The sequence below is a fragment of the Pimephales promelas genome, chromosome 21, assembly GCF_988280905.1.
Source record: "Pimephales promelas chromosome 21, fPimPro1.hap1.1, whole genome shotgun sequence".
Classification (NCBI taxonomy): domain Eukaryota; kingdom Metazoa; phylum Chordata; class Actinopteri; order Cypriniformes; family Leuciscidae; genus Pimephales; species Pimephales promelas.
In genome coordinates, this window is record NC_142789.1 from 20,521,580 (window position 1) to 20,535,018 (window position 13,439).

Genomic DNA, 13,439 nt, shown 5'->3' on the forward strand with positions numbered 1-13,439 from the left:
AAACCAAGACTGCTATATAGCGAGGCCAATTAAGCTGTCGCTGGCCAAAGGAGCTGCGATTACCCTGCTTATAACGATAAGCCGCAAAGCAGCTTGGATTTTTGCAAGTGGGGGAAGCTAGCTTTCCTTATTCCTTGACCACGATAGCTGGTCCCCATTTTAAGACATAGGCCTGATAATAGCTGGGTCATTATGGGATCAGAAGCTCTCTATTTTAGGCTGCTCTGCTCTGGCCAGCCCGGGCTCAGGCTGCCCATGTCTGTGGTCACTGGCGCACTATAAATAAAAGCAGACACTGGGTACAGGCACGCTATCACATTGCCCTACAAGCCAGAGAGGGAGGAAAACTATAACAGGACTGAAAATAAGTTTGTCTTCACTGCAGAGATTTAGTGATATAGAAGTACAGTGAACTCAAAAAGTAGTATGACAAATGATATTGTAAATAACAAAATGTATGCAGCTATATTCATTTATTTTGTTTATTTGTTTAGTCTTCTGTGTCACGTGATCCTTCAGAAATCATTCTAATAAGATAAACAATGTCTTATCAGTGTTCAAAACAGTTGTGCTGCTTAATATTTTTGGAACATTAAGGATTCTCTGATGTATAACGTTCAAAATAACGTTCTAAATCTTCTGTAAAATTATAAACGTCTTTCTCACTTTTTATCAATTTAATGCAAACCTTTAAACAGTAGGACCGACAGTCAGACAGAACAGTATAGATACAGTTATGGATTCAGAGTCAGACAGGCATACACACAGACAGACAGTATTGGCATCAGCACCAAAATTTCTACATTTTTTATTTCTAGAATATGCCGAGCTGACTGTCCCTCCCCTGTGCCTGCCCCACTCACTGTAGAGAGAGAGAGAGAGAGAGACGGTGAAAATGGACAGATTAAAAGGAGAGAAAAAGAAGCCAAGGCAGAGCACAACTGAGTAATTGAGGGTGACATGTCTGTAACAACACATCAGGCTGTTTGAATAAAGCTCCTTCCTAAGAGAAATGGAGAGAATAGAGAAGCGATGGAACAGATGCTTGGAATTAGAGTAGCCAGTGAGGGGGTGTCATCTGCAAAAAAGAAAAGAAAGTGGCAGCAGTTTTGGTCCTGGATAAATAGTCCCACAAAACCTCACTGTGCTGCACAGAGTGAGGAGGCAGCCGTGTTGAATGCGTTTGATATGGGCTCTCGCTCCAGGCCTCGGCGTCGCATTGCTAAAGGCTCCAATAGCAGAAATTTAGTACGTGTTTAACAGCACACCACATTTCATTGTGCTTCGCTAGCATTTAATACCTGATCTCCAGTGCCAAGCAGAAATCTGGCACACACTCAAGCCACTAGGGGAGATGGCTTACCAGAGGTCTGCTTGTTGGTGCCACTGCATGAACATAAAAACACAGTTTCTTTCTCTTTTCTGTGTCGTTTTTACTTATCGGCTTACAGGGAAATGTAGAGTAACAAGAATACCATATTCGCAGCTATGTCTACATGTTGTAAGCATGTCCCACTGCAAAATGGCTTTTTTGTTAAAAATAAAAAATTATAAAAATTATATGGCTTCGGAAAACTAATATTGTCGTATGAATCCATACATATGGAGCTACAGCTCATTCACACTAATGCCCGTTACACACATACTCCGTTTGCAGTGCGTATTTTTTTCCGTACCCATGTTAACAGGTTAGAGCTTTCACACTGCACGCGGATGCAGTCCGAGAACACAGATTGACCTGAAAATGTAGTAGTTTCACCATAAATGCAACCATAATTCAATAAAATGTAGTAATCTCACCAATGTATTTAACTAAATACTACTTTTCATCTTTTTACTTTAAGACCGGGGTTTTAAGCAAGGAAAACTACACTTTACCTCAACAAGGACATAATGAACGACACTAGTCTCATTTGTGGAGGTAGAAAAACAAGTTCTTTGTGACATGCAAGATCTATTGTATTAAAATTTAAATGCAAAAGAAAAGGCACGAGTCAGCTATTTTTAGTCAATTTTAAGTTTTACTTTAAAATGTTCATGATTTTAATATAAATAAATATTTGACCACTTGCTTGAGCAACTTAATATATATATACAGTATATAGAAGTAATGCATGGAATTATATGTCTACGTTGTTTAAATTGTGTTTAAACGTGCATACGTCCATTCAAGTTTGTATGTGTACAAAGAGAATCGCAATGCTGACAAAACTTTTATTTTAATAAAAGATGCTGCATAACTTCTGAATTTGAAATAAAAATAGTGAGTATGTGTTTGTGGTAAAGCCGCGGATCAGTTACGCACTGCAAACGCAGTATATGTGAAAAGGGGCACAAGGACGATAACTATACCGTTTCAATAATCGATCAAATTCTAGGAGAATAGTGAAGTTCACACCACAGCTATAACATTAATGACAAAGAGAAAACATCATTGCAATAACTTTCAGAATGATTTTTCCCAGCTACGATAAAAACATTGACAGCCAATCAGAATCCACCCGACTTTGAAAGCTCAAGCATTTAAAGTGGCAGACGTTATAACTAAAGTTATTAAAAACAACGTTATTGTCCGTTGATGTGGGCACTAATACAGTGATCTTTATAGTTATCAATCTTGATGACGTAAAATGGCCATTACACATTGATAGCAACTCTGGATGAGTTTCCAAAGCTTTCATTGTCACTGCATGAAAAATTAAGACCACATGAGAATCTATTATTTTTGAAGTGAACTGTCCCTTTAAGCAACTGCAGTTCCACTGCATGAATTATGCAGACAATTTGCTTAAGCGTGGAAGAGAGAAAATTTTAAATAGACGTTTTTTACTGACTAAGCATGACATTTCACAGCCTTAGCCTTAGAAAGATGCAGTACAGACAATCAATCTGATATTATATATGAAAACAGAGGAACCTCTCCATCCACAGAACTTTTCGTTTAGAACGCCATCTTGCCAAGCGTTCCAGAAGCATTTCTGAAACACCATGTTGTGGTGGACCATCGCAGCGAGTGGAAAATGGAGGCCTTGCCAGCTGTCTGAGGGCAGGAGGAGTGAATCAGCCTTTCTGGAAAAATCTGAATGTGCCTCATAACCCAAAGCCTCAAAACATAGGGAGGGTAAATGCAGGAAAACCTCCATCCTTGCACCACCCAGAGCGCAGAAGAGAGAGAGAGAGAGAGAGAGAGAGAGACAGACAGACAGACAGGCTCACACTTATCCGAACCTGAGAGGCATAGGGAAATGGAGGTTATGGATCAGGTCATCCTGACATCATCATTTCTCCTGCTTTTTTTGCAAGGCTAGGACAGAGCCTTGTATTCCCTAGTAACACAATCACCATGAGAAGGCCTGGATACAAGTGTTGCAGAGACTTGTTTGTGTATGTGTTAAAGAGAGAAAGTGTATGTGTGTGTGTGTGTGTGTAAGAGAGAGAAAGACAGGCAGAGTGAGCGAGCATGAGAGAGCTGGCACGCTCCCCTCAGCCCACCAGCCAGGAAGCATCAAGTTCTTATTTAGCACAGGAAGAGCAGCTTTGCTTAGCAACTACACTGACTCTCCAATCACAGAAGTTTTCTGAATAATGCTGCCTGGGCGTGGAGCGAGAGCCGTCTGCGTGCCTCTGAGGAGTGAACGAGAGGCCACGGGCTGCTTAAAAACACAAAATCCCTTTTTTTTTTAAAAGCCCAGACAGCTCACGTTAAAAAACAAGCTTTTTTCCTTAGCCTAGAAAAGAACCAACTTTCGATTGTGTGGTTTAGAAAGCCCAGTTTGCTTATGATTTATTTAAACGGACAATTTTTATATTTAAAAGGAACCATTCATCTAAAGTGAAAGTTTATTATTTACTTACCATCATGGTGTTGCAAACCCATAGGACTTTTATGCTTCCATGGAACACAAAATGGAGAAAAATCCAATAATGTGCGACTTAAATAAATGGTAAAGGAATGCAAAAGCATCAAGATATAGTTTATTCTACTTGTGCACTATACTCCAAGTCTTCTGAATTCAAAATCAGACCACACTTAAATTTCAGAACCAGGTCAGTCTGATTCATGAAAGTACTATGGTTTGCAAAAACCTCAAAAGTACAATTTGTTTACAAATTTGACCACTACTTCTCTCATGAACACCTCATGGGTGTCAATGAATGGTGGATATCACGATTTTTTGAGAATTGCAACTCACATTTCTTTTCTGTTCTCCACAAAAAGGATTTGAACGACTTCAGAAGACATGAAGTATAGTGCAAGAGCTGTATGAGCTAGTTTCAAAGTTACTTTTGTGGTGCTTTTCTGGACATTATGGAGCTTGACAGCCCCATGTTATATTGAAAACAGTGATACTCACTTTAAAACATCAGCGTATATGTAGGAGAACATTTTTGAAAATACATGAGAGTAAGCAAATAACGATTTTTTTAATTTTAGAGAGAAGGAAATGAATAGTTGAAATAAAGTTGTTGTTTTTTTTTTTCGCACAAAAAGTGTTCTCGTCGCTTGATAAAGTTAAGATTGAGCCACTGTAGTCACTTGGACTATTTTAACGATCTCTTTAATAACTTTTCAAGGCTGTTAAGTTTCAATCCCTCAAGAAGCCTATGGACTAGTAATGGAGTGATCCAGCTCTCAGATTTCATCAAAAATATATTAATTCATGTTCCGAAGATGAACGAAAGTCTTACGGGGTTGGAACAACATGAGGGTGAGTAAATACTGACAGAATTTTCATTTTTGGGTGAACTATCCCTTTAAAGCCTAATAGAAAAGCAAAGATTGGACAGGAAACGATAAGGGGGGGAGCAAGTTTGGTAAACGGTTGAATTTTAACTTACTTCACCCACATACGTAAAGCATAGCACAAGTCATGTTTTGCATGAATTGCCATTATTAATAGTATAAAATGATTTATCTTGAACACATTTTAATTATGCTTGGCTCCATTGATTGTTCCTCATCACCAATGGACAGAGTAGCCAACGTCAACATGGTGTGGGAAGGATGTGACCAGGCAACAGTGGAACACGTGCGCTTACCAATGCTATTTGAACATTTAGAAATCAACTTCATTTGAGATTCATGGGGGTGGTCAGTGGGAGGTTTGTAGGCGAGAGCAACATGCCCGTTTGTCATATGGCACACGCACACAGACCGAAGCTGCATCATCCCACAGACAGACCCTGAGGAAAAATCTTTACCACACAGTCCTTACCCTTCTCCGAGCAGCTCTAACAGAAGTCGACAGCTGTTAAAAAGTAAAGGCACTCAAGTATGCCCCAGAACACCAGATTCTTTCAGCAGCGGTTTAGTTTGGCGTTTTCAAGTGAAATATCGTTTAAAAAAATAAAATAAAAAATCACTGCAGGCAAGACACAATACGAGTTGTTTGGATTCCTTGCCGTTTGAAATAAAACTGGTGCAAATAAAATCTTTAAGTCGAGCACATTCAGATCAGGAATAGACTTTTTCAATATTCCTCCTTTCAATCCTCCAGCTCATGAGGATGGATCAAGGAGGGAATACAAAGCTGTACAAGGGTGTGCATCTAATGAAGAAGAGTGAGAGATAGAACACAAAATTAAAGCTACATTTAATCCATTTCCATCGCAAATGAAACTTCATCCGAGTGGACAGTTACAGATTAGCGGGCTTGCAAGGGCCTCAATTAAGGCACTGGGTTTCTTGCACTGTGGCAGCTGTGTACTCCAGGATTTTCCATCTCCAGAGCAGATGGGTTGCCATATTAATCATGAAGCTGATGATCACTATCGACTAAGGGGCCTGATCTGAGAAACTGATCATAAAACAACACCACCATCATTCTGCCATCTGTTTCCACAGACTGGTGGCAGTGCCAGCCTGCGCAACTCTAAACCTCAACCAATGCCGTCATCAGACATTATAAAGACTTGCTCACCAAACAGATGCCTGATTTGGTCACATTTGCTGCTAACTACATCCCGATTAATGATCAATATTACAGCGGTACTAAATGAACACTACACCACAGTGGATACATTTCATGTTGGCAGCAGACACAGACAAAAGCCTTACAGACTCATTATCATGGAGACATCGGCAGTGCAACGGGCACCAAAACGAAGCCAGAGACACAATGAGCTTGAGTAACAAAGATGTTGGGAACAAAAGAGGCGGCAGGTCTTCACCCCAGCATCAGCCAGTGGAGAGCTCCAGCTGACGCCCTTTAAACAAGAGGTCATCCGGCAGTGAATAGAGGGCACAACCTCTGAGAGCTCCTGACCACCCCCTCACCTCCATCCCTCCAGGGAGGGGATGAGACAGCATCTCTTGGGGACTGTTAAGCCATCAAGTGACCCTTTTAAAATTCAGCCGTTCAGAGAATAGGCGTCCAAAAGCAGATTTTGACTCAGCTAAGTCAAACCCCAGGCTCCCAGTGTTGTTTGAGCATCTGATTCCGAGCAGCAGGGGTTGTTTGCGGGGCTGCCGTGATGTGGTACAGACTACGCGAGTGTCCTGACTGCGCTGGATCAATAAGTTGCACTCGCAGTGTTTGGGTGGAGGGGGGTTGGGGAAGCGGATGAAATTGTTGGCAGTCTGGAGGCAGAGCAAGGGGCAGCGCGGCTGGTGGGACGCAGTGCGGGGCGCAACGGCGAGGTCAGCAGACAGATGGGAATGGAAATGAGTAGGACGTGCGCTCATTTTAATCTTTTCCCCACAGCTGATCCAGGCATTATAAATGCAAACTCGCACGCACATGTCGACCTCTATCCCCCAGGCGTGCGCATTTATTATGGCCGTGGCCACCTTGGGTCGGACACTCAGTTGATTGGTTTGGTCTCAGGTTGGGAGTCATCTGTAATATGATAAAGTGAGAGAGCAGAACAAAAGAGAGTTTGATATCCCCCCCCACCCCCCCCCCCATTCCCATTTAAAGCTCTGCGGCCCCTCTGCGTCCAATTTATTACACAATACTATTCTCACTGGAGCCTTACTTCATTTCTGGCAGGACAATGCACATGCACTTGAAATATGTGGTTTAAGGGAAAGTTGAAACTCCGAATAAAACACCACAACACAACCATTATGTGCTGTATCGATCTGTTTAAAGGGATACTCCACTTTTTTTTTGGAAATAGGCTCATTTTACCACTCCCCCATAGTTAAACAGTTGAGTTTTACCATTTTCAAATCCATTCAGCTGATTTTCTGATATTTAGAAGAATTGACTTAGTAGGAAAAAGATATACTATGGAAGTCAATGAGACCAGAAACTGTCTAGTTACTGATATTCTTCTAAATATATAAAAAAAAAAAAATTGGCTGAATACATTCGAAAACGGTAAACCCCAACTGTTTAACTGTGGGGGAGTTGTAAAATGAGCCTATTTCCCCAAAAAAGTGGAGTATCCCTTTAAAACTGGAGCAAAACACCAATTCAGTCTCACAACTATTAAAAAGCTTAAAATAAATAAAATAATATAATGCTAAAATATAATAAAAGAGAATTATACAAATATTAATATTACATTTAAACAAGGTTTAATAAAATGTTTTAATACACTTAAATATAAATATATTTAAATAAAAAAAATAAAGCATAACGTTTGGCAAACTGATGACAAAAAAATGTAGTCTTGGAAATAAATGCAAAAAAAAAAAAAAATTTCACAACTCCTAAAAAGTAATCTTTTTTAATAAAAACATTAATAATAATTATAAATAAAAATGTATAATAAGAACATTAATAAAAACTATGATTTTATTTAAGAGAATAACACTGGGTAAATTGATTTATGTAAAAGTTTTATGTAAATACATGAAAATTGGGGGAAAAATTAACACCAACGCAAACAGTAATTTGATGTGATGATTTGCTACCGATTTATTTACAATGTATTTTTCTGTCTTTTATCAAACAACATCTGTCCGGTTGGAGAACCAAGGGCCACACGATTGGCCGGACTGTTTGAAAGAATAGGGGGTGGGATTGTTGGTTGACTGGCTTTGGACAGAGGTCACATGTCACGGTCCTTTGACGGCACGACAGATTCTTAATGAGAACTTGCCACCCTCTCCCAGCTATATCTCCCATTATGTCAGCCAGACCAGACAAAGTCTGGATGTTGTTTTAAATGAATTCAACTGAGATATTCCACTCTGATTTCCCTCACATAAAAAATAAAGCAAACTCTGTACTGCTGTGAACAACTTTATTACATAAAGGACTCAAAAACCTTATAACCATGGCGACCAGCCTCTCATCAAAGTAATATTTGGAAACAGTATTTCTGCAAATCTGCAAGAGACAGCATTAAGCAAATATTCTCAGCAAGACTGGAAAAGATTTTAAAGTTAAAGGTTTAATTAAAAAAATAAAGGGGAAAAAAGTAATATAAAACACACATCTCAATTCAGCTGAGGTTAAGTGTAAGGTGGCAAGCTGTTGTTTCTCTTTTTTTCTACACAAACAACCTAGTCCGATGTACAGGTCCACCGGTACACCGTTCCCCACGGATCCCGCCAGCTTGCTAACTGGGACACTTCTGACAGTGAAACACAGAAACTGCACAAAATCCACATGCAATCTACTGTACTGTTGGGACAGCCCATATCGTAATTAGGGATGTCCCGATACCACTTTTTCACTTCCGATACCGATACCGATGCCGCACCTTTGGCTTTTGCCGATACCGATATTAGTCCGATATTTTTTTTTTCGTGGTCCGACGTGCCGTATACGGCCCACAGGGTGGTTTATAGGTTTAACTTTGTGAAAGACAAAACAAAACAAACACAAAAGTAAACATAATACATATCTTTGGAAAGCTGAGAAACTCGTGATTCGAACGACGTAAACCATTTTAAGATACAATCAACACAGCAGGCACAATCTGTCTCTTTGTCAGACCACCAACAGCCAAAACAAACCAACACAAACTGGAAGAAACTCACCAATTAGCCATCTGTTAGTCCACATTCCAACAAAAATGGTTTGGTTTCACTGTAAAGCGTCCATACAATCCAATTTGAAGAAGTTTTTAGTCCAAAACAATTGTATATATGAATAAACATCCATGGAATGTAAATAGTAGCATTTCGCGTTAGCCGACAGCGCTATCACAACTTCGACGCACTAATGCTACGTTCACACCGGACGCGAATAGGGCGTCAGGCGCGAATGATTTCAATGTTAAGTCAATGCAAGAAAAATTCCTGCGGCGCGAATGAGGCGTGGAGCGCGGCGCGGAAGACGCGAATACGCCTCATTCGCGCGTCAAGTTGGCGCGAATGGCGCGAATTGAGCGTTGTGCATTCACGCGTTTGACGCGAATTCGCGTCTGCCGCCCGAGTTGAAAAATCTGAACTTTGGCGTGAATTCGCGCCGCGTTAACCAATCAGGAGCCTAGCTGCTTGCTCACGTGGTGAAGTGTCTGGATGCTTCAATAAATTATTTTGTTATGACTAAATGCATGGTGGGATTATGCACAACAAAGCAAATGTTTCATCACTTAAAACATTATTTCTATATGGAGACATGTTCATTTTGTATTGAATGTTATTCATTCCATATCTAGAAATAGTATTATGTTGTAAAGACAGACATCCCAAGTCTCCCGGAAGTTCCGGGAGTCTCCCGCATATTGATAGCGTCTCCCTGATGCCCGCAAATTAGTTCAAATCTCCCGGAATCTAGAGCGAGACATACTGCGCGCATAACATAGCGCGCTATATATATATATATATATATCAACATATGTGCATGCATACATTCGTGTCTGGACGTGAGAGAGAGAAAAAAAATCACAGGACAGGTTAATAACTTTTGAAGGCTGGCTCTAGGCTATTTATTATCAAAACAAAAATAAATGACAGCTAGATTAGATGGATGAGGAGCCGGGCGAGGGTGATCCTCGCTCAGATGCGGGACAACAGGTCATCAAACTGGGCGCGTGACAGGCGGAAGTACCGCTGACAGCGGCCGTCATCCAGCGCAGCTCCTGGAGCGAGCAAATGGTGAAACTCGCCAAACGGTTCGGCTCCGAAGGGTCCGGTGGACACAAATATACGGCGACGATGATCCCCACGCCGCTGTTCTGCTATCCAGAGTAAATACAGAGCGGTAACTCTCTTGATGAATGCTCGGTCGACATAAAAACAATGACCGCCAACGGATTTTGATTCTGACGCGCGTCACGCGCGTAAATTTCGCTTCAAACTTTACGCCAGTTTCGCTCTCTCTTTGAGTGACAGTTTATCTATCCAGTTGCAATAGAGAATGAAATGACGCTATTTTCTGATAGCCAATGAATTTCTGAAAAGACTGAAATGCAGCTTTTGTGGAATCATCCGATTACATTAGAATCCGTGCGCAAAAGCGAGAGTGATTCTCTGCGCGCGTGTGCTTAAACACAACAATCATCACGTGACAGGCTGCGCCGCTAAACTGGATATCGCTCATATTTTTTTCTCCCCTCCGATCTCCGATCTAGCGTTCTGGGCCGGTATCGGCGCGATACCGATGCCGTGGATCGGATCGGGACATCCCTAATCGTAATGATTAAATATGCTTAATGTGCAATTTAAACAAATATAAGAAATGCACACAAGGTTCCATCTTATAGTTGCACAGAAAAGTCAGACTTTCTTTAGCCTAACCAGACGCATCGCACTGCAAACTGTAAACTAGCCCTGCAGCCTCCATGTGAAACTAGCCCTTCAGACACTTTTCCCATAGAGAAGCGATCGTTAAATATACATGATGCTGCATTTCTGAAATGTCCCATGTCTCTCACATTTCCCACAGTGATGAAACTGCATTTGCCACACCATGCATCCCAAGCCTGCTAAAGTGACACCATGGTTACACATGTGTGTAGACCCATTAGCACGATCACACTCAACAGCTGCTGCGTGGAGAGAGCAGCCAACCCGAGACTCCCGTGCTTTTGTCCACTCGCCATATCTCTGACCCTGGAGTGGAGCCCGATCAGACAGTGGGAGACCCAAGGCCAGCGCTGACCCAACACCAACTGCTTTTTAGAGAGTGACCTCAACCACAACCTGCCCTCCCCCACCAAAAACACACACACACAAAACAATGTCCTACACAGCACTCTCACCCTCCTCCTTCACCTCAGAGCCCATTATGGCTTCCTCAAGTTATCATATGCAGATGCCCCTGAGTGCATCCAGGAGAACAAGACAAATGGGGGGGGGGGGGACTCAAAAATATGATCTCAAAGTAGGGAAGGAATAATGCTAAATACAGCATAAATAGTTTTCAAAAAGGGTTGGGTTCAAAAATCCAAATGAACTAAATGTGATATTCAAAAACTGAAAGGTAACAGAAAAAAATGACACCTGAAGTGTGGTTTGCGTTATCCAGTGTGTTCCGTGTGGGGAAACTGAAGGAAAATATGTTTGACATATTGTTTACTTTGACACAAAACAGTGAGGTGTAACCAGGTGTAATAGGCGTCCAAGACAAAGAAAAATCAATACATGTGTACGAGAATCAATGAAGTAAAGCGCATAATTATTACATTACATCGATCATATTTTTATCATAAATATTTGGGAGTGAAATATTGATAATTCTGGAGTACTACAGAACAGATTGAGATTTATAATAACGCTATTTTGAGCTCACCTTGTAAGATGACTTGTGCTTGTTCCCCAGGTCAAATTTTCCCTTTAACTCGTTGAGGAGCTGCTGCAGTGTGGTGCTCTCCTCTTTGTCACTATAGTCTTGATCCAAAAGAATATAAGCCCTCCAGTTGGACGAGTCGAAGCCCCAGTGACAGGTTCTGTTCTCCTGCCTTTTGTGACTGTGCACCACGAACTTATGGGTCGGGAACATGAGCCTGCAGTCCAAGCACTGTATGCACGCCGCGCTGTGGCTCGTGTAGAGCTCTGGCACGAACAGGCCCTTGCACTTCCCGAAGCATTCGTGATAAACTTTGAAGCTCTTCTCCGTCCGCTCCAGCTCGATGGAGCAGGACAACTCTTTGTCGGCGTGCGGGGGGAACGTGCCGCCGAAGATGAGGGCATTGCAAAGGCGCTCGGCGTCCGTCTGGGTGATGAGTCCGCAAGAGGGGGCCGAGAAGGGCAGGATGCCCATAACTTTGAGGATCTCCAGCTGGTCCGCCGTGCACCTGGAGCAGTAGATGTGGAGGTCGTCGCACACCGAGTTGATCTGCTGGAGGGAAAAGTCTCGCAGTACGCTGTTGAGGATCTGCGGCAAGCAGAGGCGCTTCTCGCCGCCCACCACGAAGCACGAAATGGTCTCCCGATCCAGGACCGTCTCGCACCTCTCCGTGGAGCGGTCGGACGGGATGAATAGGGGCCCCGGCATGACCGGGGGCGTCTGCGCCGGGAGGTTCACTATCACCTCAGTGCTCTGGCCGTCCTTTTTGAACAACATGTCCTGCTGCCACCGAGCCGAGAAGGCTGCCGGACCGCCGAGAGAGACCTTGGAACTCAAGTGAAACTGCTTGAGAGTTTGTTGAAGTCCTGGATGCTGCTGAAAGCTGGAAGGAGCCTCCATGTTTAAACCTGGGCAGTCTAATCACAACAGATTCAGTGAATGTGAACGGAAAGAGTCGCAACAGTCCATGTCAGTTCGGAAAGCGTAAAACACCACCTTGTAATCCATTCAACAGTTTCATGTTCAAATCTTAAGTCGTACCAGAAAGAACCAGAGATCCGAGCGACGAGAAAATCCTCCCCAAAGTCTAAAGTTTTGATCGAAATGTAATTCTCTATTCGACTGTATAACAGACTCGGTGCAACTCACGAGCAAAATGTGTGCCTTGTGTAGGCTAAATCTCGTCGGCGCAGTTGCCTCCGCTTTACTATGAGAAGTGCGAGTCTCTCTCTCTCTCTCTCACTCCCCCTCTCTCTCTCTCTCTCTCTCTCTCTCTCTGTGTGTGTGTGTGTGTTTGTTTGTGTCTGGTTCAGTCACTGAATCCCGGCCAAGAATGTGACTGACTCCCCGGGCTGGCTGTTCCATGAGAAGCTCTCCCTCCCCCCGCAGCCCCAGCAGCTGCAAAAGCGGGAACACAAACTACACGTAAACCATTGCAGCGGATGGAGGAGGGGTGGAGTTTACTTATAAGGGTTATAGTAAATTTTATTAACAAAATTTAAAGGTCACAAATAACATTAATAACATAATTAAACAAGTCCGCGTGCGTTTTATAATCTCCGTTACCTACAAAGGAACCTTCCTTCGCGGAAACTTTGCGTTTTATGATAATGAGCCAATTAAGTAGCCTATTTTGTGTTTAGTTATAATTAAAAGGCAAGTGACTTTGTAATAATTAAAATACAGTCGGTTGATATTTCAAATTATAAAACGATTAGTTCCAATCCTTGATTCTGATTGGAATAGCTGTGCTTGCCTTTATTCATGATAAAACACAAGAACAGTGAAGAGGATGATGACAAACTG

General features: G+C 42.2%; 1 protein-coding gene across 2 annotated transcripts in view; it reads right to left on the minus strand.

Annotated features, from left to right (window-relative positions):
* skib (SKI proto-oncogene b) overlaps positions 1 to 12,944 on the minus strand; it is a 35,249-nt gene extending 22,305 nt beyond the window's left edge. The window contains exon 1 of one of the 2 annotated variants that reach the window (XM_039674226.2): positions 11,637 to 12,944. In XM_039674226.2, the coding sequence (XP_039530160.2) occupies positions 11,637 to 12,533 (897 nt within the window). In that variant the 5' untranslated portion in view covers positions 12,534 to 12,944. The remainder of the gene's footprint in view (positions 1 to 11,636) is intronic. The other variant, XM_039674225.2, reaches the window with a different exon arrangement.
* Between the last annotated feature and the right edge of the window lie 495 nt (positions 12,945 to 13,439).